Source organism: Grammomys surdaster, unplaced genomic scaffold (genome assembly GCF_004785775.1).
Source record: "Grammomys surdaster isolate TR1022 unplaced genomic scaffold, NIH_TR_1.0 164, whole genome shotgun sequence".
Classification (NCBI taxonomy): domain Eukaryota; kingdom Metazoa; phylum Chordata; class Mammalia; order Rodentia; family Muridae; genus Grammomys; species Grammomys surdaster.
In genome coordinates, this window is record NW_021604612.1 from 5,155,659 (window position 1) to 5,183,194 (window position 27,536).

The window sequence follows — 27,536 nt, forward strand, 5'->3', positions numbered from 1 at the left end:
CTTCCTCCTCCTTCCCTCTCTCTGCACCCCCATCCTTCCCTCCCTCCCTCTCTCCTTCTTTCTTTCCCTCTGTCCCTCTCTCCCTCCTATATTTATCTTTCTGTGTCTGGCTTATCTCACTTAACATGATGATCTCCAGTTCTCTCCATTCCCCACGTCTCGGTTCTTTTTCAGTTGCTATGGTAAAACACCATAACCAAGTCAACTTATTTTATAAAAGTGGGGGTTGGGGGCTGGAGAAGTGTCTTAGTGGTTAAGAGCACTGTCTGCTTTTCTAGAGGACCCACATGGCAGCTCATAACCATCTGCCATTCCAGTTCCAAGGAATCTGACACTCTCACGCACACATACATGCAGGCAAACCATCAGTGCACACAAAATACAGATAAATTATTTTTTAAGTGTTGAATTTGGGGCTTAAAATTTCAGAGCGTTAGTCTGTGACTCCCATGGCAGGGAGCGTGGCAGGAGGCAGGTGGGTGTGGTCGTAGGGATAGCTGAGAGCTCACATCGTAAGGCTTCACTGTGTGGCAGAAAGAGAAACACTAGGAATGGTGGGAATCTTTTGAAACCTCAGTGCACACCCCCAGTGGTGAACCACCTCCAACAAGGCCACGCCCTCTAATCCTTCCCAAACAGTTCCACTAGCTGGGGGAGCATGTCTTCAAATCGGTCCACCTATAGGGACCATTCTCATTGGGACCAACCAGGTCACAGGTGCCTCCATTGTGTACAGGAGCTACATTTGCCTTATCCATACATGTGTTGATTTTCCAGACTGACTTCAATATGTGGCTTCTATGAATAACACCACAACAAACATTGAATACTTTAAATGGGGGCTGGAGAAACGGCTCAGCAGTTAAAGTTGCTTGCTATTCTTGCAGAGGACTGAGGTTTAGTTTTCAGAAAAATGAAGGAGAAAGAAACTTTTAAATACCTTTAAAAATACTTTGAATACCCTTAAATCTATTATTGTACTGCGTAGTTGTATAAAAGGGAAATGTCGTTTGTATGACAACTTGAGGTCTGCACATTGCGTTTGTCAGGATGGCCCCAGAGGTGATCTTAGCCATGGACGAAGGACAGTACGACGGGAAGGTTGACATCTGGTCGCTCGGCATCACCTGCATAGAGCTGGGTGAGTAAGGAGGAGCTTTCGCTGGATTTCTGCGGGTTGGTCCTCATCATGCTCTTCTGTTAACTCGGCCCACCCTGTCTCGGTGATTGACAGCTGTAGGTTGGCCAGGCGGTTGTATGCCACAGAAAAGCGTTCCTTCTGCTATGTCTCCATGCTAAAGAGTCTGAGCAGATACATATGCAGTTAGCAAACACTGAAACATAAACCAGGAAGTGCTAATACATGAGAGACAGTCCTGACCTGAGGCATCCGACACCCTGACTCTACAATAACCCTATTGCTTTACTTTCTATCCCAGCCGTACTGGGGGAAATATTAGAAGACTTATCAAGTATAGAGTAGAGTCTTGAGGAAAACTTCATAGTAAAAGATACACCAGCCTGACAGTTGTCCCCAGGGACTGGAGAGGTGCTCAGGCTTAAGAGTACTTGCTACTCTCCAGAGGACCTTAACTGGTTCCCAGCATCCACATAGGGAGACCCAGACACACACACACACACACACACACGTACACACACACTCAGATACACAGACATACACACACATAGATACACAGATATACACACATGGACACAGACACAGACACACCAAGTGTGGTGGTGTGCACAGGTTCCAGCAGTTGGGAAGTGCATCGGTTTCCTCCTTAGTTGCCAGGTTCTGGTGACCGTGAACGGTGTCTGGGCCATGCCTGTGACAGTGAGTGCCTGGCACACAATAGGAACTCTGTAGCTAGAAGCAGTCAGTGTCACCTGCAGCTATGGCCGCCCACCAGATTTGCTGATAAGAAACGTCTGCCTCTTCAAAGGCAAAACACACTTCTCCAAGAGTGGGGTTCCTTGGGTCACCTCTTTTTCCTAAGTAGAGTATAGCCCACTGGTTCTGATTTAGCACAGCCAGGCAGAGCTGTTAGACGCAACCCACTAAGCTGACCCCCCTGAACCCAGTTGTTCCAGATGGCACATCCACAAAGATGCCACCGTTGTCTTTCCCTTAAACAGGAACTTTCTGTGGCTTTCCTATTCTTGTGTCCTTTTGGTTAAGAAAACATGGACTCCCAGCTGGGGAGACAGTTCAGTGGATAAAATCCCTCCTACCTGGCCTGAAGTCCAGGTTCATATCCCCAGCTCTGATGTGGGTGTGGCTGCCCACTTGTTCTGCCTTGCTTTGCTTTTAACTTCCTTTTTGATTCTTCATGAATTTCACATCGTGTGCCCCAATCCATTCACCTCCCCATCCCTCCATGTCTGCCCTCTGCCCTTGCAACCTCCCCCGTAAATAAAACAACACAACAAACAAACGAATCTCTCCATGGAAGTGGCCGTGTGTCACGGTGTGTCACGGTGTGTCACACAATACACCCTTTTCTCCAAACGGCTTCCTTTGCAGATGTTCATTGCAGTGAGTCACTGCTCCGGTACGAGGCCTCTGAGTTCAGCTACACTTTCAGTACTAGAGCCTCACAGGGTTTCTTCCTAGATCTTCTCCTCTTGCCCTGTGTCATGGAGATCCTGCATCTTTAGTTCTACAAGACTGGCCCTTTTGTACACTCCAACAGTGCATAGATGGGGTAGACACTGGGGTGGACTAACTTCAAGTCCTGGATCTGGGACTGGGTGGTAGCTGAGTTGGTCAGCCCAACAGCTCTGCTGCACCCAGGCCGTCAGGGCCAGCACTCCTGTCTGTGGCACCTGGCAAGGGGTAGGTCCTGTTCTCCCAAAGCCATACCATCAGGACCAGCTCTCCAGCACCTTCCCAGCGAGGGGCAGGGCCTGGCTGCCCACTTAGAGTTGCAGCGCTCAGGAGGAGGCAGTAGGTGGCCTCTGAAGCAAGCTGGCTGGCTAGGCTAGCTGAATCTACAACTCTGGGTTCAAGTGAGAGACCCCGTAGAGCACCGTCAGGGAGGACACTGACACCAGTCTCTGGCCTCCATCTGCATGCACATACGTGTGCAAACCACATACATGCACACGTGAGAACACATGCATGCCATATTTATGCAAACACACATGAAAGCACACCTACACACCTGTAAACATACACACTCGGAAACCCACACATGCAAAAAGAAGGACCCCTAGGTCCTTGGTCACAGGTAGCACCAGCCCTGGCTTTGCACTGCAGACTTAGGCCACCTGCTGTGCTCCACAGATGCGGTGATGAGCTCCCAGGAAATGACCAGATGACAAATGTTCTAGACTCTGCGGGACCTGCTGTGCATGTCTGCACTGCTTGTACCCTCCCCACTGGAACAGAAAACACCTGTGGGAAAAATCTCACTACAGAGAAGTGGGCTGCTGGCAGACTCTGGCCTTTGCTCTGTGGTGGTCTGTCTCAGTGACAAGCCATGTCACTGTGGTTATAATGCTGGTTTTGCTTGGCTGGCTGGCTGGCTGGTTGGTTAGAGACAGAGTCTCACTGTACAGCCGAGGTCTCACTGTTGAAGACCCTGAGGTCTTCTTATTTAGCCTACACAGTGCTGGGATTACAAGCCTTCAGCACCAGGCTCAGCTAGCTCCGGGGGTGTGTACAGCAAAGGACGCAAAAGTAGACCAGACCTTTCAAATCCAGTGTGCGGAGGATGGCTCCAGGCTCTGGCTTTTCTGCTGCAGTGCTTTCCACAGCAGCTGAGGGCGGCCATCATGGCTTGTCCCCGAGCACATTGTTTGCTCATCCTGGGCTCCCATGTAGACTTCAAGGCCAAGTTGGTGCTGTCTACTACTGAGTTTTGGGTTTGTTTTTCTCTTATGAGACAGGGTCTCATGTAACCCAGGCTGGCCTTGAAATCACTGTGTGACATAGGCTGACCTTGAGCTTCTGATGCTCCTGTCTCCACCTCCCAAGTGCCAGGATTACAGACATGCTACACCACACCCAGTGTGTGCAGTGTGGGGATCGAACCCAAGGCTTCATGCGTGCTAGGCAAGCACTCTACCAAGCACTACCAAGCAGGCTGCATCCCGAGCTCCAACATCCTCTTTCTAAACTTCTGTTTTCTTTATTTAGTCCCTTTTTTAACCGTTTCTCCTATGCAAGTCAGTGTTCTTCTGAGAAGCTCGGGTTGTGCCTGGGAGTTTCCTTATCCCTCTGATGGTGAGCCCATCACATGGTCTCTGATGCAGGCTGTCTCCTCCTCCTCACCTCTATGTCTGTATGTCTGTCTACCTCTCTATCTTTCTAGTCTACCTGGAGGGTTGGGGGAGGACTTGTGAGTGACATGGCACATACATGGAGGTTAGGAAGCAGCTTTGCCAGAGTGATTTCTCCTCTTCCACCATCTGGACCCAGATATCGAACTCAGGTCCTCAGGTTTGGCAGCAGTCACCTAGGACACTGAGCCATCTCGGCAGCCCACACAAAAACTCTTTGCATTAGGCTGCCCTTCATTAATTTATTCAGCAGACTTTGTGGGGACAACCTCCCAAGCTTGAGTCCTCGGCACTGGAAACAAGATGAAGATTGTTCCTGCCTCTGCCCCTTGTGATTCACTTCCTCCAGTGAGGGTCCACCTCCAGGAGGTTCCACAGCCTTCTAGAACACCACCAGCTGAGGAAGCCAGTGTTGAGGCATGCCATGGGCCTGTGGGAGCATTTCATATGCAAGCCACAACAAGGAAGAAGACCAGAGGAGTCAGAGTGAGCCAGAGCCGAGACAGGGAGACAGGCAGGAGGACCACTGAGCCCAAGAGGTTCAGACCAGCCTGAGCAACACAGCAAGACTTCATCTCCAAAACAAATTTTTAATTAAAACTTTTTTTTTTTAAAAAAGGAATCAATCTGATAAAGTTAGAGTCTGGATGGAAACCATCCACGAGAAATGCCCTGTGCTTGATTGAGACGGCTCAAGAGATGGGAAAAAGCCCGTGTTCTCAGAACAGGGCTAGTGGAGGTCAGCAGGCTCTGCTCAGGGGGCTGAACTTAGTGCTGGGGGAATGGGAAGCCACACACAAGTTCCTAGTTCCCTGTGCTTTAAAACCTTGAGGTTGCCAGATCACCTTCTAGAAACACCTTTACTCCACTTCCTGAAAAGCAGCCCCGAAACGCAACTGTTTCCCCTGCTCAAAACCTTTGTCCACACAGCTCTCACTAAGAACAGCTCACACACCATCTACCAGTTTCGAGCAGTTTCAACCAGTTTCTGCTTGATGCATGTAAACAGTCAGTAATGCATGGTGATTGATCCACATGTGTGATCCCAGCTACTGGGGAGGCCGACCAGCTAGGACTGTGTCAGAGACCCTGGAGAGAAGACGGGGGGAGAAGGGAGGACAGAAGGAGGGAAGAAACCCTCGCAAGACCCTAAAAGGCCATCCCAGAGGCAGCTACAGACATGGCTCAGCAAACACTCCCAGGGCACTGTAATCAAAGTGCATTAGGAGACCATGAAGGAGGTAAATACCTTTCAAAAGTCTAAGGAATCACTCCAAGCATTTGGGAGGTAGAGGCAGGCAGATAGATGATCAGAGTTCGAAGCCAGCCTGGTCTACAGAGTGAGTGTCAGTGCTACATAGAAAAAAACCCAAGCCAGGCAGTAGTGGTGCGTGCCTTAAATCCCAGCACTTGGGAGGCAGAGGCAAGCGAATTTCTGAGTTCAAGGCCAGCCTGGTCTACAAGAGTGAGTTCCAGGACAGCCAGGGCTACACAGAGAAACCCTATCTCCAAACAAACAAACAAACAAACAAACAAAAAACACTCCAAATCATCACTTTCTTTTTTAAAAGTTCTATTTGTCTATTTATTTTGGAGACAATGCCTCACTATGTGTTTCTGGCTATGCTGTAACTCACTATTTAAAACAAAGATACACCTGCCTCCTGGCTAAGTAAGACCCTGTTTCAGACAAATAAAGGGATGAATGAATGAATGAACGAACAAAGACAAATAAAACATCTGTTCCACTCCACAATGATATGTTTCCTTTCATTCTTTCTCTCTTTTTATCTTTCTTTCATTTTTCTTTGTCCTCAGGACAGGGTTTCTCTGTGTAGCCCCGGCTGTCCTGGAACTAACTATGTAGACCAGGCTGGCCTTGAACTCAGGGATCCACCTGCCTCTGCCTTCTCAGTTCGGGGATTAATGGCATTCACCACCACTCCCAGCCCTTATTTTAAGAAATTTATTTATTTTGTGTGTATAAGTGGTTTTCCCCATATTTTTACTACACTGTGTACATGCCATGTGCAGCAAAGGGCATTAGGTCCCATGAGCTGGAATTAACAGATGGTTGGGAGCCATCATGTAGGTGTTGAAAACTGAACCCAGGTCCTCTGCAAGAGCAGTCAGTGCTCAACCACTGAGCCGTCTCTCCAACCCCTCTATCCCATAATAATATAGTTTTGTTCTATTTTTCTTTGCTTCCTGATTTTATTTAATGAATATGTATTTTTTAATTAAAATACACACACAGATATTCACACCTTGTCACTGGAAAACAGCCCAACACCAATCTTTGCAGAACTTATGAAAAAATAAGGAAATTCTCTCCCATTACTTTGAAACGGGTTCCGTTGGGAACCTTCCAGCGGACAGTGAGTGACCGCCAGCTGGCACGTGGCTCCTCTGAGCTGACCCTGAGAGTACAGTGAGCAGATGGTGTGTCGTGGATGGTCCTGATTTCACTACCTACCTGAGGTATTTCAGGAAAAGCTTACCATGTTTCCTTCCTCTTCCAGCGGAGCGGAAGCCCCCCCTCTTCAACATGAACGCCATGAGCGCCCTCTACCACATCGCTCAGAATGACTCCCCCACGCTACAGTCCAGGGAATGGTAAGACGTGGCCAGGAAACTCACTGCGGGGTCTGCCCTTCTCATCCAGCTACATAGTAAAAGTCTGCCCTAGAATGCCATTGCTTTCTTCCATCACGACAGTACTAAGAACAGGTGCCTCACAAACAGTGTACCTTTGTGTGCACACATGAACGTGCGCGCGCACACACACACACACCCATACGCACACATACACACTTTAACTAAAGCTTCACTGGGGACATGCTGGGTGCATGCACCCTGTTACCTCCCTCCTATACCTCATCCCTTGGTTCCAAACTATCTCATCTTTAGGTTTTTGGTGGTGGTGGTGGTTTGCTGGTGGGTTTTTTTTGGGGGGGGGCATTGTTTTCTTGTTTGTTATTTTAAACAGGGTCTCACTGGGCAGCTCTAGATGTCCTAGAACTCACTATGCAGACCAGACTGCCTACAGAGACCCACCTGCCTCTGCCTCCTGAGCGGTGGGAGGCACCACTCACACCTGACTTTATTTTCGGTTCCCAGCATCTGTGAGGTGCCCTGGCTGGTGTCATAGTTTGTCTCTATGTCTTTCAGAACGGGCTGGGACAGATCATTTACTATCTACTCAAAAGATGTGTTGTTCTTGTCTGAAAACCATGGCATGTTTGTAACGATCTGGGCCGTAAGAGTTACAGAGAGTAAGCTGTCTAACAGGAGTGGACAGAAATGAGCTTTAATTAAAAAAAATTAATTTCCAATGTCATAGCTTGAACATGGTCCGGGTCTGCTGATATTTCAAAATGTCTAACAGAAAGAAGGAGCCTCTCGCAGGGGAGATGGTCTGGTCGGCAGCATGCTTGCTAACCATGCACAGGAATGGGAGTTCAGTCCCCAGAACCAACGCAAAAGCTGGACCCTGGAATCCAGTGTGGGGAGACAGAGAGAGGATCTGTAGAGCCCGCTGACCAACCAGTCTAACCAAATTGAGACCCTGCCTCAAAACAATAAGATTGCCAGGCATGGTGGCGCATGCCTTTAATCCCAGCTCTTGGGAGGCAGAGGCAGGTGGATCTCTGTTAAATTTGAGGCCAGCCTGGTCTAGTTCCAGAACAGCCAGGGCTGTTAAACAGAGAAACCATCTAAAAAAAAAGGTGGACAGTAATTGGAAGAGACACTTGATGCTGACCTCTGGTCTCTACACCACATGCACACTCATGTGTACACACGTGTGCACACATGTACACACATATACACACATAGACAGACACACAGCATGCACACGCACACACATGCAATCTTCTAAGTTGCAAAGCCTTCTCTCCCGTGCACCTTGCCTTTGTACACCACAGGTCCACAGCCACTCACTGCTCTCCTTGCTGTGTTTGCTCTCACAGGACAGACTCCTTCAGGAGATTCGTTGATTACTGCTTGCACAAAATACCTCAGGAAAGACCAGCTGCTGTGGAACTGTTACGGGTAACTTTTCTAGTCTCCATCTGAGGAGGGGCGTGGGTCTGACCATGGGGGCAGATAGTCAGTTTCTCCATGGCTGAGCACTGTGACACGCTGGCTCATGCAAAGATGGAAACAGGCATAAAAACTGGAAGGTTGTCAGGATCCACGTCCATCCTCTTCTCCCCCGTCCCACCTATGGGTAGATTTTTTTTCCTCCCCACCTTCCTGCTCTGCCTTAGAATAGTCAATTTCTCCTCCCTGCTCCACAGTCCCAGGGTTTTTTTTTTTTTTTTTTTTTTGACTGAACTTGAGTGAGCTCCCAGGATGATTGGCCAGTGGTGCCAGTGCTGACTCTGCAAATCTCAGTTAGGTTGATGTCAAATCCAAGCAGGGAAGCTGTAGGGTGACAATCTAAAAACAGGCACTCAGGTCATACAAATGAGCTGTCAAGTGTCAAGTATGCAATCACCATGTGCCCAGGCCAGTCTTGAATGGATGATCTCCTGCCTCCACTGTCCCAGTGCTGGTGTTATAGGAGTACACCAGCATCTCACCTGGCTCTGGAGGTAAGGGCATCAGTGGTTCAAGGCCAGCCATAGCTTCGTGAGAACCTATCTCAACAACAGAAGGTTTCAGTTCTGTAGTGTTTTTTTCCCACTTTGCTCTCTGGCTGTCTGTAATGAGTGCACACTGGTCTGACTTGAGCCTCCCTTCCCTCTTCGCTGTGTGTTGATGTTAGTGATGACCCTGTGGTGTGTCGGCATTCTAGTGGTGGATGGTAATCCTTCCTGTGGAGACTCTGCCGGCTCTCTGGCCTCTTCTGTGTGCGTCTGCTCATTCAGTCCTGGTGTTCATTTCATTCTCAGAATGGATGCTTTTGTGAGCAGTTTTGTCCCTTGGTTGTTTATAAGAAAGACTGAGAAGGACCATATTCCTCACAGGTGACAGCTGTGGGGCTGAGAGACGCCTCGGCAGTGCAGAGCACTGGCTGCTCCTGCAGAGGCCCTGATTCAGTTCTCAGCACCCGTACGACAGCTCACAACTGTCTGTAACTCCAGTTCCAGGGACTCCAGTGCCCTCTTCTGGCCTCTGCAGGCACTGCACACACATATGGTACACAGACGTACATACATGCAGGCAAAGCACCCACACAAACAACACAAATTGTAACTGTTCATACATGTAACATAAAGACACAGATTATATTTGGTTCTCTGATGCCCCAGTGGTCAGAGCACTCATGCCTGAGTGTGAGGACCTGAGTTCGAAACCCGGTACTTGCATGGAAAGCAGGACAGGGCTACATGAACCCGTAACCTCAGAGACAGGGAGGACATGGAGGCCACAAGCCTTAGCTCCATGCTCTGTGAGAGACCCTGTCTCAAAGGGATCTGACAGGGAATGGAGGAGCAAGATAGCCAACATCCTCGACCAATCTCTACAGGTGTGCTCACAACCATGTGTACTTATACACATATGTACATGTACATATCACACACACACACACGCTGACACATAAAATCATGTTTTTCCAGGACTGAGGATTTTTGTGTGACACTACACCTGTGAAGATACAGGCAGCTGGCTATCCCTGCAGCTAGGATCTGAGGACAGACAGACCCAAGTCCGGCTAGGTGAACCATGAGTCTTACTGCAGATGCTTACAGGAACATGCGTGAGGAGTTACAGGACTAGAAATGACTCAGTCAGCTACGTCAGCAAAGCCCACCACAGGACAGGTGACAGGTCACAGAGCTGACACCTGGAGCCCACTGCACAGCCTGCAGGCAGCTCAGCAGGCTGGAAAGTGTCCTTTCCAGGTACCTCAGCTGCTCGGAAAGAGATCCTCAGTGGCCCTGAATGTCTGTGCATGGTAGGGAGGGAGAGTCTAGTGAGTCTGCTCAGTTTCAGGATTTCCTGAGACCTCTGAGTTGTTTGCTTCCTCGTAGGATTGAGTGTTTTACCTCTGCTTGGAACATGCTGTTCTACCTTTCCTCAAACATCCCTCATCTTAACAAGCTTGGAAGGCTTTAATCTAGGAGGAAACAGCTACACAATGAGGATTGAACCCAGGAACTGGTGCATGCTGGGAAAGTGGCCAGCTGTGTACTTATTCCCAGCCCCTCATCTCCTTACAGCCTGCCCCTGCAGTGATTGTCAGTGTCCTAAGAGACAGCACTCTCGGAAGGGAAGTGGGTCTTAAGTTGGAATGATACCCAGGTTGCCCTGTTTACAGTCCCTCTGGCCAAGTTCGAGCAGTCAGAATTGCACTGCTTCCGTTGTCTTTCTAGTCTGGATTTCTTATTTGATAGAATTTTTTTTCAGTTTTGGGTTGTCTTCATTTCGTTTGGAGACCTTAGGCAGTCCTTAGGTCAAAGCTAGGGCCTCATCCCTGTAAAGCCAGCATGTGCCAATGCAGCTGCATACACATGTACACACACACACAGACACACACATACATGGGTGAACACACACATGCACACGCACAGCAACCCAATGGAGCTGTACACACATACACATGCACACACATACACACACGCACGCATGCACAGCAACCCAATGGAGATGTACACACACGCACATGCATGCACACATCCATACACACACACAGCAACCCCTCTGGCTGTAGTTTAGGTTTCATTTCTTGTCACTTAGACGAGTCTCTTCCCTAAGCAGCCAGCCCATTTCTCTCCCCAGCCTCTCTGGGATCTTTCTCATTTATCTGCTACTTTTTGCCTCTTTCGCACTAATCTATAGCGAATCTTGTAAACATCCTTCTTACTTTTACTTTAGCATTCTTTCTGAAATTAAAAACATTTTAATTGAAATAAAAATAATTACTTCTCTTTCACCAGTCCCTTTCCTCCCACAAGCATTTCCCAGGTTCCTTCCTCAAACCCCTTTGATGTCCCCAACCACAAGTTCATAGCCTTTTTTTGATTATTATTACATACACATGCAGCTGGCCTTGGCTACTTTGTGGGTTCTTCTTTTTCCTACTGTTTATGTCCCTCCAGATTGACGCCCTATCCCTAGATAGTAGAGAAGGAAGGATAGAGAGGGAGTGAGAGATCCCTGAATCTGATTTCTTTCTTCTAGTTTCTTCTTTGAGCACAACTATTAACAAGCCACAACCAACCCCTGAACAACCAATAAACACTGACCCTACTTCTCAGGGCCCTAGCATTTATACACCCTCTGAAAAGTCCCCAGAATTCCAAACTTCACACAATCGCAGAACCTATTTGCAGCTGGCAAAACCACACCTCTGCTAGAGCACGAGGCAAATCATAGTCAGCTGCTACGAAGCAGCCTCATATCCCCAGACCAGGGATTAAAATGATAATACATTCTTAAATATTTCTGAGTTTTTTGAAGAATCCAGAATTCTCATCACATACATATATGTGTGTATATATATGTATATATGTATGTGTTTATGTGTATATATGTGTATGTGTATGCACAAGTATATAAAATACAGCCTGCTGAGCCATTTTTGTTGGTAGTGTGTAGTTTGAAGGCTGGGCATCCTGCATTGGATGCTAACACTGGCCTCATCCCTAGGAGAGGCTCGCTCTCCCTCCTCCCAGCAGTCATCGGTTGCCTGTCGACCTTTGTCCAGGGCTGGGACCCTCACAAGGTCTTCCCTTTTCCACACTAGCGTCCATCGATAGTGCCATAGTCCTGGCCTTGTCTGTGAACATTCCCTGACATTCCCAGGAGAGAATGTCTCACAACAGACTTCTGGGATCATGGCTCCTACAGCCTTTCTGCCTCTCTTCCGTGGTGCTCCCTGAGCAGCAGATGCAACCGTGGTGCTCCCTGAGCGGCAGGTGCAGGAGCGGTGATGTAGATTTGTGTGTTGGGTCTTCGGTGCCCATATCTATTGATCCCTGCGTCGTGTCCAGTTGTAGTTTTCTATGACGATCTCATTTACTGTGAAAAACTCTGATGAGAGATGTCAGCTGCAGTTACCTGTGTTGCTAAGGAAAGCATCTGTGTTGCTAAGGAAAGCATCTGAGTGGAGTAAGGAATCATGCTGGTCTAGCAAGGTGTTGGTGATGGCCATCACCATGTGAGTGCCACTTACCACACCGTAAGGGTGTAATACCTTGTCAAGCTGGTAATCGTCACGATTCGTAGGTGTTGTTGGGTCGGACTGTTTAATTGCTTTTCTCCCTTGGCAGCTTACATAGTAATTTCTGGAACCGTAGAAGCTAGACCACAGGAAGGAGGCTTTCAGGTCAGATCCAGCTAAATTGTAGGATTCCTGTGTCCTAAGTATGAGGTTCTTCAGCAATAGGAGTCCACCCTTATCCCTGGGGATCCACCCAAGGCTGCATATATAATCTGCATTGTCTTGGTCACTCACACTACCCTGACCAACCATTTCAAAAAGGTATCTTGTGCCTGGTACTAGAACTTTTGTTAGTCTTTAAATTAGCGTTAGAAATCACGAGGTCATTCTGTCTACCAACAAGAAACAAAGAGGTGATGGGCACACTTCCATTTATATTAACATCAAAAATAGTTCTGAATAAACCTAACCAAGGTTGTGAAAGGCCTCTACAATGAAAACTTCAGCTCTCAGGGCTGAGCAGTTAAGAGCACTGGCTACTCTTCTACAGCACCAGGGTCCAGTCCCCAGCACCACAACTGTCTATGGCTCATCCCCATACTCATAAAGGAAAAAAGGAAGGAAGGAAGAAAACTTTAAGTCTCTGAATAAAGAATAAGAACGGTATTAGAGAATGGGAAGACATACCATGTTCATGGATTAGTAGAACTGCTATTGTAAAAATGACCACCCCACCAAAACAGTGAAATCCCTATCAAAGCACACAGTTTCCTTAGGGGAAAAAAAATACACACACACACACACACACATACACACATACATATCCATCCCCTAACGTTCAGGGGGAACTGGAAACACTGCTAGAGTCCATTGGCATTCTCTATGCTGAACAGAGTCTTGCATGAATTTTGAAAAGGCGAGAGATAGGGTTCCCACTTTTTCTCCAGCTGTCTAACTACTTATTCCTGAATATTCTTTAATAACTCTTATCTTTCTCATATTTCTTCCTGAAATTAAAATGTCACTTTTACATTGAATAATTTAAGTACAGAACTAAAGTAAAATACTGAAATGTTTTAAAAAATCACAATGTGATATCATAAACATCAGCAAAACAAAAAGAAGGCAGGCAACTGGGAGACTGGGTCTGGGAGTCAGTCAGTTATTCTGTTTTTCAGATAAAAATAGTTTTCCAATGAAGGTAACTCTGTTCTCTTAAGGCTTTTATGATATTTTTACTAATTTTCTCTCATTTTGGAAGTGTTCTATCACACCTATATATTTTAAGAGAGTGCTTGTGCGTGTTGTGTGCACATGAGTGTGCACACATGATTCCCCAGCACACATGGTACGTGTAGTCAGTTCTCCTTCTGCCATGTGAGTCCCAGGGGTCAGGCTCAGGCCATCATCAGTCTCGGCAGCCAGCCCCTCCCCTGCTGAGCCGTCTTGCCAGCCCTCTCTTTAACACACCTCATTTATTTATTTACTGTATCACACGTGTATGCAGATTATTTGTATTTTTTAATTTTTGAAATTAAAATATAATTACATCATTTCCCCCTTTCCCTGTCCTTCCAACTTCCCGTGTACCCAGCCCCTGCCTCCACCCCCACTTCAACCCTCAATTTCTTTCAAATCCATAACTCTCCTTAATTTTAAAGGGGAGTTTAGGAACACATAGCCTTGTTAGTAACAAAAAGAAATAACTAGAATTAAGCAATTATTTTACTTCTCTTCTAATTCTGTTAAGTTCAAGTACATCTTCATTTTTATAGATTACGCTTAAATTATTTGGAAATCACATCTTTATTTCCTTCTAAGTGCTTTTCTATATTATTTGAATCTTTAAACATTTTAAAGAACAATAAAGTTATTGTTTTGTTATTGTTTGAGGCAGGGTCTTACTATGTAGCCTTGCCTGGCCAGGGCCTCACTTTGTAGTCCACGTTAACCTTAAATTCAGAGATCTTCCTGCCTCTGCCTCCCAAGTACTGGGATTCCATGCATGAACCACCCCTGGTCAACAGATTATCCTCTTACAGGGGTCTGGAGGTGTAGAGAGCAGCCAAGGGTGTGGAAGTGCAGGCAAAAAGAATATGAGCAGAACCTAGGTGTGGTGGCTGTAGGACCAGGGCCAGCATCCTCCCAGATGTGCTGTGCACTGATCGGAGGGGAAGCAGGAAAGACCAGGTCTGAGATAAAAGCAGGAATAGACAGAGATGCATTTAAGATGTTAAAAGGCATTTAAGAGTACTTCCGGGTTTCAGAAGATAGATTCAGGTGAGGGCCACATCATCACATAGCATGAAGTCTGGAATGTTGAGGACAGAGGTATCACCCACAATCCAAAGTTCTGAGGGCAGCAGGGGATCAAGGTGGTGCTTGCTGCTCCTCACAGACCCTGGTGCTTTACCCGTTAGTGAGAGGCAGCCTTGCAGGAACCCTGACCTCTGTAGACTGAGCAGCTGCTGCATTTTCAGTCTAAACTGTACGACCAGTGAGCGAGCTCATGCAGTATTCTTCATTGTGCGTCTGAGAGAAAGGACACAAGATTTGCACAAGTCTGTTTTCCCAAAGCCAGTGAGAGAAAGGGGAGGGCAGTGCAAACGGGCCAGGCATGGCTTCATCCCAGCTCGGCTTCAGAAGGGACAGTCTGTCAATACTAAAGGATTTTTAAAGGGTTTTATTTTATTTTACAAGTATGAGTAGGTGTCTGCATGTATAGGATGTATACTATATGCATGCAGTACCCACAGAGGCCAGAAGAGGGCATCAGATCCCCTGGAACTGGAGTTACTGGCAGTGGTGAGCCATTGTGGGTGCTGGGAACCAAACCCAGGTCTTCTACAACAGCAGCCCATGCTTCCAGCCACTAACATCTCTCTAGTCCCAAGTTCTAGTAATTTTTATTATATCTATAATGAAGTAAATCTCAGGAGATAGCGTCAATCCACAGCAGAAGTACTCAGGAATTGTTGAAATCAGTGTCCTGCTTCCCAAGAGAACTACAAAAGCAAAGACAGGACTGCATCTGACCCAGCATTCCGTCCTTTGAGTTCATATCTAAAAGAAAGGGATGTGTTATCTTGTAGAGATGTCTGCATTCCATGGTTACTACAGCATTACCCATAGCAGCCAAGGTGTGGAAGCACCCACACGACCATCGGTGGACTGAGGGACAAGGGAACTGTGACATACAAGCACACAACAGAGTCGTGTTCAGCCTGGAATAGGAGTTCCTAGCCAGGCATCGTGCCACATACCTGTAAGCCTAGCACTTGGGATGTGGAGGCAGAGGCATCAGAGGGCTACATAGTAAGTTCAAGACCAGCCTGGGCCACATGAGACCCTGTCTCAATTAAAGGAGAGGAAGGGCAGAAGAGGGAGAGACCCTATTGTATGTGACAGCATGAATGGATCTGGAAAGCATTACACAAGTGAGATAAGCCAGACACACAAAAAACATCTCCGAACAACATTACATACATGTAGGATGTACACACATTATTTAAAAAAATCAAAGCTACAGAAGAAAAAAGTAGAAAGATGGTTTCAGGGATGGGAATGAGATTTGGGACTGACAGGATGGCTCAGTAGGTAAAGGGGCTTGCCACTCAACCTGAAGACCCAAGTTTAATACCCAGGGCCTACATGGCAGAAGGGGTGGACTGACTCCTGTGGGTTGTCCTCTGACCTCCACACACATCTGTGCACACATACAAGTAAATGTGTAAAACAGAATTGGGGAGGCTGAGACACAGACCCAGTGTTTTACTCATGCAATAAACTGACTATTGAGACCTAAGGTCTGGGCTGAAGACTGTAGGTGTCTTGTGAATTTTGATGGCAGTGGGTTTTGACACCTTTGCTTCATACACAGGAGTGAGAGATGATGGTATGGTAACTACCCTCTCTGTAGTAAATCCCTTGCCATCTGTACCAAAGTACCACATTGTATACCGTAAGTAATTATAATTAAAAAGAAAATTTTTTATTATAAGGTCTTATGATCCCTGGCTGGCCTGGAACTCACTATGTAGACCAGGCTGGCCTGAAATCCACAGAGACAGAGATCCTCTTGCCTCAGTCTCCCAAGTGCTGGGATTAAAATTGTCCACTACTTAGCTTAGCAAAACAAAAACAGACTGGAGCTGGAGAGATGGCTCAGCAGTTAGGAGCACTGACTGCTCTTCCAGAGGTCCTGAGTTCAATTCCCAGCAACCACATGGTGGCTCACAACCATCTGTAATGGGATCCGATGCCCTCTTCTGGTGTGTCTGAAGACAGTGACAGTGTACTCATGTACAAGAAATAAATAAATCATTAAAAAAAAAAAACAGAAACAAAAACAGACACAGCAGTAATTCCTGTGGAGACCCTAGAGCGGGGGTTCTCACCCCATGGGTCCCGACCCTCTGGGTCACTTGTCACTTGTCACTTATCATCTTTTGATCAGACATTTACATCACGATTCCTAAAAGTAGCAAAAGTACAGTTACAAAGTGGCAGCAAAGAATGTTACGGTTGGGGTCACCACAGCAGGAGGAAGAACTGTATTAAAGGGTGGCAGTGTTAGGAAGGTTGAGACCCACCGCTCTGGAGTCTGCAAAGGGACAGGAGGTAGAAGGAAGCATTGTTATCTCTCTGTCAGTGGGGGGCTTCCGTGAGGGACACCAGCCTCCAGATCTCATCTAGGGTCCCTGAACATGCTCCCCCTTCCCTGCCCGCTAACATCCATACATTGCACCTAAAGAGAACTTGCTCACCACCTGTTTCCCCCCTGTTTTTCAGCATGACTTCATCCGGAGGGAGCGGCCACCGAGGGTCCTCATTGACCTCATACAGAGGACAAAGGATGCTGTCCGAGAGCTGGACAACCTGCAGTACAGGAAAATGAAGAAGATCCTCTTCCAGGAGACTCGGAACGGACCCTTGAACGAGTCACAAGAAGAAGAAGAAGTAGGTCCCCCCGGTTTCAGCTTCTGTGGGAGACACTTCCAGACTTGGCACTGGGAGAACCTTCTGGAGGATGAGGACGTGGTTGGCGTTCTCTCCCCTGAGAGAAGCTTGGGATGCAGGCCCATGGCAGCAGCTCTCACTTAGGTGGAAGGAGAAAGTGCCCCAGGACTGGGGTGGAGCCAGGGCTCTGGTGAGCATGCGACTGTGGACACTTAGGAACGGCCATAGCACAGTTTTCAAAATAGATTTTTAGTTTGAAGATTACACGTGAGCCTTTCCTTCACATTTAGCCCCTTCTCCCCTCCAGCTCTTCCAGGACCACCCACATAGCTGCTTTTTAACCCACTGAGTCCAGTACTGCTGCCCATGTACATGTGAGCGTGAGACCGGCTACTGGTGCTTGTCAACCTACCAGGGACCACATCCTAAAGAAAACCCGGCTCCTCCCCCAGGCCCGCACTGTTGGCAGCCCTCAGCTAGGGCGGAGGCTGCTCCCCACCCCACCAGGGCTTGGTGGGTTTTAGACTCACCAAGTGCCCTGCTTCAGGAGGCTGATCCTGGCAGCAGAGTGTACGCGAGCTGGGATGGGAGACCTCCCAGGAGCCTGTCCCTTTGAGTGGTCAAGGGCAGTGTCCCTGGGAACGGGGGTGGGGCTTGCTAGCACGTGGCTCTCACTGAAAGAGAGAGAGTGGTGAGGTTTGAGGGACTGAACAGTTGAGCTTGTGTGTCCCGGAAGTGTGTCAGCCTCAGCATTTTAAGACTGAGGCACTCCTGCCTCTTGAACTTGGGGCCAGCCTGGCCCACAAAGTGAGACCCTGTCTCAAACAAGCAAAGAGGCAGGGAGGAAGAGTAAGACTGGGTTTGAGGCTGCTCCAGTGTGGGGCCTGTAGAATCAAAGTCTGCTCCTCTCGGCACAGAGCACCCAGGACAGCTTTCAAAGGAAAGGCGGCTTCTTGGTCTCTCACTCAACTAAGGAATTGGAGGAGGGTCAGCCAGATGGCTCAGCCAGTAAAGGGGCCAGCCTGGGCTAGACCTCTAGGGCCCACATGGTAGAGGGAGAGAGGCAACTCCTCCAAGTTGTACTGTGGCACGCACACATCCATAGACACACACACATACACATATCCACATAGACACACACACATTCACATATCCACATTTGCACAAATTCACACATACACCCATGCATACATACACACACATACACATAGACACACATAGACACACATGCACATACATACCCACATATGCACAATACACACATACAAGATAAATCTTAGAAAAAGAACTAAATAGTGAGGAAGAGAGAACATAGTGTTATTTTTCAACTTTAATGATACAAAAGTATTTTATCAATAATAAGATTCAAAAATAGGAGTTAGACAGATAAAAAAAAAGTCTCTTGATTGGTATAGACAGTTGATTTCCCTTTAATTGAGAAAATGGATTATTAAAATAGAGTTGTTAATAATGGGTGTGGAAACAAACGTCTGTAACCCCAGCACTCAGGAGGCTGAAGCAGGATAATGTGTGCATTCAAGGCCAGCCTGGTCTTCAGAGCAAGTTCGGGGAGAGCCCTGGCAACCCAGGGATGGTAGCACGTCCAGAGTGGCCCTGGGGGTGGGTGGAAGTGACTGAGATTCCTGATGGTGGTAGTGTCCCCAGAGATCTTCCGGGAGAGAGACCTGTGAGGAGCTGCTAAGCCCCATGCTATACAAGCACAAGGACCTAGGTTCCATCCCCAGAGCCCATTAAAACAAATAAATACAAAGACAGGAGTCATGGTGCCTGCTTGTAATCCTAGCTATGGTGAAGCAGAGACAGGAAGATCCCTGGAGTTCACTGCCGGCCAGCTTCACCTGTTTGGTGACTTCCAGCCAGTGAGAGACACTGTCTCAAAACTCAAGATGACTGCCTCTTTAGGAACAACACCCAGGACTGACCTATGTTTACTATGCATGTAGACACACACACACACACACACACACACACACACCTTGTACACCAACAGAAAAGCTGTTTGCGGCTGAAGAATCCAGTACTCAGTGGTCCTGTCAGTTGGTCAGCACTTGATCCCTGGGTATTTCGTTTTGTAACCCCAGTGCCTGTTTGTTTGTTTTTTAACAGGACAGTGAGCAAGGAAGCAACCTGTCCCGAGAGGTGGACAGTCTGGGTAGCATCCACTCCATCCCCAGTGTGTCGGTGAGCACAGGCAGCCGGAGCAGCAGCGTGAACAGCATGCAGGAGGTCCTGGACGAGAGCAGCCCTGACCTCATCGTGATGCAGGAGGATGAAGGCACAGTCAGCTCCAGCTCCTCCGTGGTACACAAGAAGGTAAGCATGGCAAAGCCAGCTCAGGGCGCGCTGATTTCAGGAGGCTGGGTTTCCGAGTAGCAACCAAAACATGGTTTAAAAAGAGCATCAAGGGGACTTCCTGTGATGAGTTGTCACAAGACCATGCTAGGCACAGCCTCTCCGGTTGCTCTGAGGGCTGGCACCATCAAGCAGAATGGTCAGGGGAATCCCAGTGCCACAGTGTCTAGAATCCTAGCCCCTGGAATGCTGAGGTAGGAGGATTGCCGAAAGTTCAAGGCTGCCTGCCTTCTGTTACATCAGGAGTCATAGGCCGGGGACGCAAGGAGGGGGGTACAAAAAAAGAGAAACAATAAAGAAAAAGTAGTAGGCCAGCCTGGGCTACACAGTGAAATCCTGTCCTAAAGGGGAAGAAGAAAAAAAAAAGCAAAAGAAACAAAAACAGGCCAGTGAGGTGGGTCAGAGGTTAAGAGCAGTTGTTCTTAACCCAGGTTCGATTCCCAGCACCCTCATGGTGGCTCCAAGCATCTGTAACTCCAGTCCAGTGGCTCTGACACCCTCTTCTGGCCTCCTCAGATGCTAGACACACAATGCACAGACATAAATGCAGGCAAAGCACTCAGGCACATAAATTAATAAATACAGTTTTGAACAAAAGAAAAGAAAGCTAGGTGGTGGTGGCATATACCTTTAGTCCTGGCACTCAGAAGGCAGAGGAAGGAGGGTCTCTGAGTTCAAGGTCTACAGAGTTCCAAAACTGCCAGGGCTACATGGAGAAAACCTGTCTTGAAGAACAAAAAACAAGAACAAAAAACAAAAAAAGAAAACCCAACAACAACAACAAAAAGGAAAAGAAAAAGGAAGAGAAGAAAAGAAAAAAGCAACCTCTAAGTCATTGGGAGACGCTGTCCTACCCTCTGTACACAGGGGCCTTCACACTTCAGAGCTTCCCGGATGTGAGTGGTCGGAAGACAACTTAGAGCCAGGCCTCACAGTTCTCACGCGGCTGAGGCAGGAGAATGGCAAGTCTAAGGCTTTCCAGGGGTGTATAGTAAGTTCAAGATGAACAGCTTACCAAGACCCTGTCTGAAAATAAGAAGCCAAAAGCCAAAGGCAACAGCAGTGGACCAGGACTGAGATGGAGCTCACTGGTGGCATCCATCCTGCCGTGGGCAAGTCCCCCAGTTCAACACAAGTCCTGGGGGTGGCTGCTACAGCCCCAAGTGCTGTCTGTTTTGCAGGTGGTTTTCATTCCCTGTGGTTTCTAGAACTTACTGTTTATAATTCTTCTAAAGCTAGCTCTCTGCCAGCTAACTATACTTGCAGGTTGGTTTGTCTGTCTCTCTGTCTGTCTGGTGGGGAGGGTTCACATACACATGACACAGCACACATGTGGAGATCAGGAAGACATGCAGAGTTGATTCTGTCCTTCACCATGTGGGTTCCAGGGATGCCTCAAGGTTATCAGACTCCGGCAGCCAGCTCCCCTACCTGCTAGGCCAGCTCCCTAACCGGCTTTGGCTTTTAAATGGACGGCGCTGATCAAGGGTGCTTGTCTGATTTGCTCTCTGTCCATGTGATATAAACACTGTGACCAACAGCAACCTGGGGAGGAAAGGGTTAATTTCATCTTCCAGCTCTCTGCAGCTCAGGAAGCCAAGGAAGGAACCTGCAGACAGGAGCTGATGCAAGGACCATGGAGGGGTGCTGCTCACTAGTTCTCTCCCCCTGGCTTGCTCAGCCTGCTTTCTTATAGCACCCAGGGCCACCTGCTCTGGACTGGCACCACCCAGAGTGGCCTGGACCCTAACACATACCCGTGCCACAGACTTGCCCACAGGCCAGTCTGATGGAGGCGGTTTGTCACTTTCCTCTTCCCAGATGAGCCCAGCTTGTCATAGTGAGACAAACGGAACCAGCAGAATGCTCACACTATACAAACCTTTACGTCATAAGTTAAAACTCTTTATGAAAAAAGTTAGTGCTTACTTCAGAGCCATTGCTTTGGCTTGAGGGAAACTGTCCACAGTATACAACTATAAAGATCTCTGTCATTGTTTTAAAAAGATTTCTATGTATTTCATGGTATGAGTGCATATTGTCTATAGATACCGTATCGCACAATGCCCATGGGAGCCAGAAGATGGCGTCTGACTCTCATGGAAATGGAATTGCTGGTGATGGTGATTGTGGGTGCTTGGAACCGAACCAGAGTCCTCTGCAAAGCAGCAAGGGCTCTTAACCTCCGAGCCATCTCTTCAGTGCCCCACCCCCCTTGGCATTTTTTTTCTTTCTTTCCGTCAGGAAGAGAGTTCAGTGGATAAAGATGTTTGTTGCCAAACCTTTTGACCTGAGTTCAGCCCCCAGGATAGGAGAGACCCAAGCCTCCCGTGTTATCTTCTGACCAACGCACTATGACACATGTGTACACACAGTGGAGGAGAGGCAGAAAATAAAAATGCAGAAAATGAAACAGGAGACTTTGTATTCACGGGTGCTGACAGGTTTGCCTGTTTCCTTCCTATCACCCGTTGGGGCCCCTTGACTATGGAGAACAAGGGGAAGCATTAGAAAAGGGCGAATCTTCTAGGCTGCTGGACAAACAACACAGGATTTTCCTTCTGTGTATGCTTATTTATTATTATTTATGTGTATGTGTGTGAGGCTGGCTATATGTAAGCATGTGCGTTCAGGAGTCCTCAGAGGACAGAGTGGCCATCAGGATCCCTAGAGCCAGAGTTATAGGCAGCTGTGAACTGAACCAAACCCAGGTATTCTGCAAAAACAATAGGTGCCCTTTTTTTTTTTTAATGTATTTACTTTTGGTTTTTGTGTATTGGTGTTTTGCCAGCCTGTTTGTGTCTGTGTGATACAGCATCAGATCTTGGAGTTGCCGACAGTTATGAGCTGGGATTTGAACCCAAGTCCTTTGGAAGAACAGCCAGTGCCCTTAACCACTGAGCCGTCTCTCCAGCCCACCATAAGTGCTCTTACCCACTCTCCAGCACGTGGGTTTTTGCTTTTTCTGGTTGGTGTTCCCCTGGGATGATGGCCTACAAGACGGAGAAGGGCGAGTAGCTCAGAAGAAGTTGACCTGAGGCACAAGCCTTCTGGACACCATAGCCAACGCCACAGGTGGCTCTGTCTCCTCAGAGTTCTTCAAGCTGGGTGAAAATAGCTATATCTAGAGGCTTCTTCCCGCCTGAGTCATTGAATACAGGCACCAGGGAACATTGTGCAGTGGCAGCTCCCACTCACAGTGGGCTCAGCTCCCACGTGAAACCACAAAGAGACGGAGGGTGTGGCTCTGCGTGACAGACCCCAGGTTGCCTGGGTTATGTCCTCAGTCTCAGAAAAGCCACTAAACAGCTGCCATTCTAACTTTTGTCTCGTTAGCCTAATAGTTCCCTTTTTAGTGTCTGTCACTATACACAGTTACATCATAGACCAGGTTTGGCAGCAGAAGCTCATTATCCCTCTGCCATCCCAGCATCTCAAGGGTCACAGGATCAAGTCCTGCCTAGCTCCGCAGGGATACTGTGCCTCAAAAAGTAAACAAGGACCCTGAGAGTGCCCAGTGGCTGGGAGCCCTAGCTGCACTTGCAGAGGACTGGGTTAGCTCCCAGCACCCACGTGACAAGTCACCACTGTCTGTGACAACAGCTCCAGGCAATGGGCACCTTTTCATACAGGGTACACACAAACTCATGCAAACAAACATACATAAAAAATGCAAAAAGGGGGCTGGAGAGATGGCTCAGCGGTTAAGAGCACTGACTGCTCTTCCAGAGGTCCTGAGTTCAAATCCCAGCAACCACATGGTGGCTCACAACCATCCGTAATGAGATTGGATGCCCTCTTCTGGTGTGTCCGAAGACAGCAACAGTGTACTCATAAATAAAATAAATAAATGTTAAAAAAAAAAAAATGCAAAAAGTATAAGACAGGTAGCTTAGGACGCAGCTCAGTACTGCATGGATTCCTTGAATGTGTGAGGTCCTGGGTTCAATCCCCAGCACCAGAAAAAAAAATGAGTATATAATTACATATATTATTATGTTATATCATAACATACGTGTGTGTGTGTGTGTGTGTGTGTGTGTGTGCGCGCGTGTGTTTGTCTAATATCCCATGAGTAGAATGGAAAATTCCTCAGCCCCTGGAAGGGTTTTGGGTACAGTGTAGTCAATCAGTAACTACAGGCTGAGTAGTGAGTAAATGACAAATTTGAAACCAGACACTCAACGGTAGTTAAGGTTTGGGAAACGGGCATTTGAGTGTCAGATAATCTTCAATATTGCCTTGAAGGCTTGAAAGAGTTAACTGACTAGAGTTTGCCTACTGACACCGAAGAAGACGGTAGCATGCTTGACACCAAAGGGTAAGCAGAGTGGACCCTGGTAAGCCAGCAGAGTCCACAGTACTCCACTCATAGGCAGAAACCAGATCCCCACTCTACAGGTCACCTGATCATGGCCAGCGGGCCAATACACGGCCCACCTACCGTCCTGGAAGCTGACCGTCTCATCAAATCCGGGTCTTAAAAATGCCCATGTGTGTATCAACTACAGCTTCGCTATTTATGCATGTGTGTGTACTTGCATATGTGCAGATGATTCTCAGACTGACCATAGACCATGAAACCTCTGAACTCTGATACTCATAACTGTTTATAATACCATCCATTGATCAAAAAGCTCAAACTTAAAAGTGTTTACTGAGCCGGGCAGTGGTGGCGAACGCCTTTAATCCCAGCACTCGGGAGGCAGAGGCAGGTGGATTTCTGAGTTGGAGGCCAGCCTGGTCTACAGAGTGAGTTCCAGGACAGCCTGGGCTATACAGAGAAACCCTGTCTCTAAAAACCAAAAATAGTGCAAAAAAAAAAAAAAAAAGTGTTACTGAGCAAGAGAATACTTAGGCCACACAAGTAATTCACCAGCTCCTTTAGTATACCTGCCCTTAGGCTTCCTGAATTATTCTTTATCATGCAGAGTAACGGGTTTCAGTATGACATTGTCACCCATCACCCAGGTTTCACTCCTGTGCTCTGTCCTTTTGTGTCCTTATGTGTGTGTGTGGTATGTGCAGGCCATGGTGTGAACTCACTTCTAGGATATTTTGTGTGTGTCTGTGTGTCTGTCTATCTGTGTCAGTGTGTCTGTGTGCACATGCACTACACACCAAAGCATGAATGTGGAGATCAAAGGTGAGCTTTCTGTGTGTCCTCTCCTTCTACCATGTGGGTCCCAGGGATAGAACTTGGGTCATCAGGCTTGGCAGCAAGTGCCTTTTCCTGCTGATCTCTCACCAGCCCTATTGCCTTCTCTGAAAACCAAAGACCAGCTCTACTCAATTTTGCAGCAGGAAGATAAATCCCCGAGGGGCTAGGGTGTCCTAGGTGCAGTTTGATCCTGTGGTCTGTGTACTTCTGCTGCACAGAGGGCCAGGTCTTTGCTGCTTCCACTCACATTCAGCAGAGAGCAAATGAAGAGAAGACGTGCGGATCAGGTGCAGGGCCTACCGCAGCTACTTCAGCCTTGCTTCCTAACGTCTCCCTCCTTAGCTTGCTGGTTCATTTCTGCGGCTCCCTTTCGGCTCCATCCAGCAGCCTCGGGTTGCCGTGATGATGCCCACTACAGGAGTCCTTTAAAAGGATGAAGTGAAGCCAAGAGTGATTTGCACAGCTATAATCCCAGCGCTGGGGAGGCTGAGGCCAGTGGGTCTCTGAGTTTGAAGCCAGCCTGGTTTACATACCAAGTTCCAGGCCAACCAGAGCTACACCCAGAGACCCTGTCTCAAAACAAAACAGGAGAAAACAAGAGTGATCATTTTGAAGTGAGCAAAGCAAAGTAGGGGCTGCAAGCTCGTTGGCCATGTGTCCACAGAGAGGCAGTGAGGTTGTCTGTCCTCGGCTCCAGCCAGAGAAAAGCTGGTTTGGGTCACTCCGTGGGGTTTGGTACTCTTTCACAGCTTTCTTGTAGGACAGAGTATGACGAGACATGAGTATGAATGAGTATGAATTCTTTAATAACCCAAGACGAAGGTCTCATGTTCTCATCATCTCCTCAGACCTCTCCTCCTGACCGTATTGAGCCATCGCCTCCCAAGTGCCTACTAAGTGCCACACCTCAGGCCAAGTGCCAGGGAGATGGGTTTTTCAAATTCCACTGTCTGAGGCAGAAAAGGAGGTGAACGGATAAACTTGAACCCAGCCCCCACGGCAGTCCAGAGGGAGAGGGACCAAAGTCGCAGCCAAGATCTTGTGAGTTCTGGACACACGACCACAAGGCATTTCTGTCTTAGGTGGAGCTGCAGTCTAAATAAAAGTAGTGCCGTGGGGGTGTGGGTGTTGTTCAGTGACTGGGTGTTTACCTAGCATGCACAGAGGCCCCTGGCATACACCCAGCATGGGTGGCAGAGCCAGGAGAATTTCAGAGGTTCACTGGACAGCCCATCCAAGCTCCAAGTTCAATGAGAGACCCTGCCTCGAAAAACAGTGTTGGAACAGCAATGTATGACTCTGGCCTCCATGTATGCTGTCACGTGTGCACACACACTCACATGTATGCACACGTGTGCACCCACCCACACACACACACGTACATGATGACCAAGGCCAGGACATAAGTTTGTGCCTTTCATGTGATATATGTCAGTCTGCTGTATAAAAATACCATTCCTTTTTATCAGGCCATGGCCACCCTCATGGAATCGTAGCACAGCATGCTGAGGCAGGAGGACCATAGATTCAAGCCAGCCTGGGCTGCATGGCAAGACCCTTGCTTCCAAACACATTATTTTGAATAAACAATAAATTTAAGGAAAAACATTTACTGCATATGCTATCAGAGGGACTGAGCAAGCGGTAACTAGATCCTACCCACAGTCCACCAGCAGATTTTTTAATCTGAGGAAGTATTTCTGTTGTATTTTACAATGAGCACACATTGTAGATTTGCCAGATTAAAATACATGGACTTAAAATGAGCCCCTAATCCCACTAGAATTTCAAGCAGCCGTTCTCTGTGTTGCTAGATGGTAATACTTGACGGCGTTTTACTTGCTTGGCAGGCACATGGTTGTGCACGCCGGCCGGCTCCACAGTGCTCATGTGGAGGCCAGAGACCACCCACAGTAGTTGGTTCTCCCCTTCCGCCAAGCGGATCCTGGGGACCAAGTGCAAGTTCTGAGACTGGGTAAGAGGCACCGTTACCCACTGAGGCCGGCAGAGTGGCGTTAGCTCTTCACATCAGCCCCCAGCTCCTCCTGGATGGCTGACAGGCATTTACTCTATGTAAATGACTCCCTGGCTACTTCTATATCAAGCCTGGTTCAGACGTTGTGCAGTGGCCATCAGTTACATTGGTTGAACTCGAAGGGCCAGTGACATGAGGGGACAATGACCAGTGCAGGCAGCACAGCATTGTGCGTCGGTGCAGGCCTCCAGCCACATTCCCCTTACTTTAAAGTTGCTCGTTTGGTTCATTGAGGAACTAAAGCCTGTTTCAGTGTGATGATACTGGACGTTAACAAATTTATTTCTTGGGCCTGAGGATGTCAGGTAGTATTAAAGTGAACGATTGCCCCAAAAAGACAAAATACAAGTAAACCAGGTATAGTGGCCTCACTGGCCTCACCTTTAATCCCAGACATGCAACAGAAATAGGTGAAGCTCTGTGAGTTCCAGGCCAGCCAGGCTACAACAGCAAGACCTTGTCTCCAAATGAGTAAATAAAATCAAATAAAATAGAAACCAAGCAGCCTTCCTTCCCTGCTGTCCTGGAAATGGGTGTGTCTTCAATTAGACAGACATACAGCCCCACCTTAGTTTCTCTCTCCCCTTCCCCTTCTCCCTCCCTCCCTC

General features: G+C 47.8%; 1 protein-coding gene across 3 annotated transcripts in view; it reads left to right on the forward strand.

Moving 5' to 3' along the window:
* Taok3 (TAO kinase 3) overlaps positions 1-27,536 on the forward strand; it is a 154,184-nt gene that overhangs the window by 90,265 nt on the left and 36,383 nt on the right. For all 3 annotated transcript variants that reach the window (XM_028765382.1, XM_028765383.1, XM_028765381.1), the window contains 5 exons: positions 1,050-1,141; positions 6,810-6,903; positions 8,259-8,340; positions 17,192-17,359; positions 19,487-19,693. In XM_028765382.1, coding sequence (XP_028621215.1) covers positions 1,050-1,141; positions 6,810-6,903; positions 8,259-8,340; positions 17,192-17,359; positions 19,487-19,693 — 643 coding nt within the window. The remainder of the gene's footprint in view (positions 1-1,049; positions 1,142-6,809; positions 6,904-8,258; positions 8,341-17,191; positions 17,360-19,486; positions 19,694-27,536) is intronic.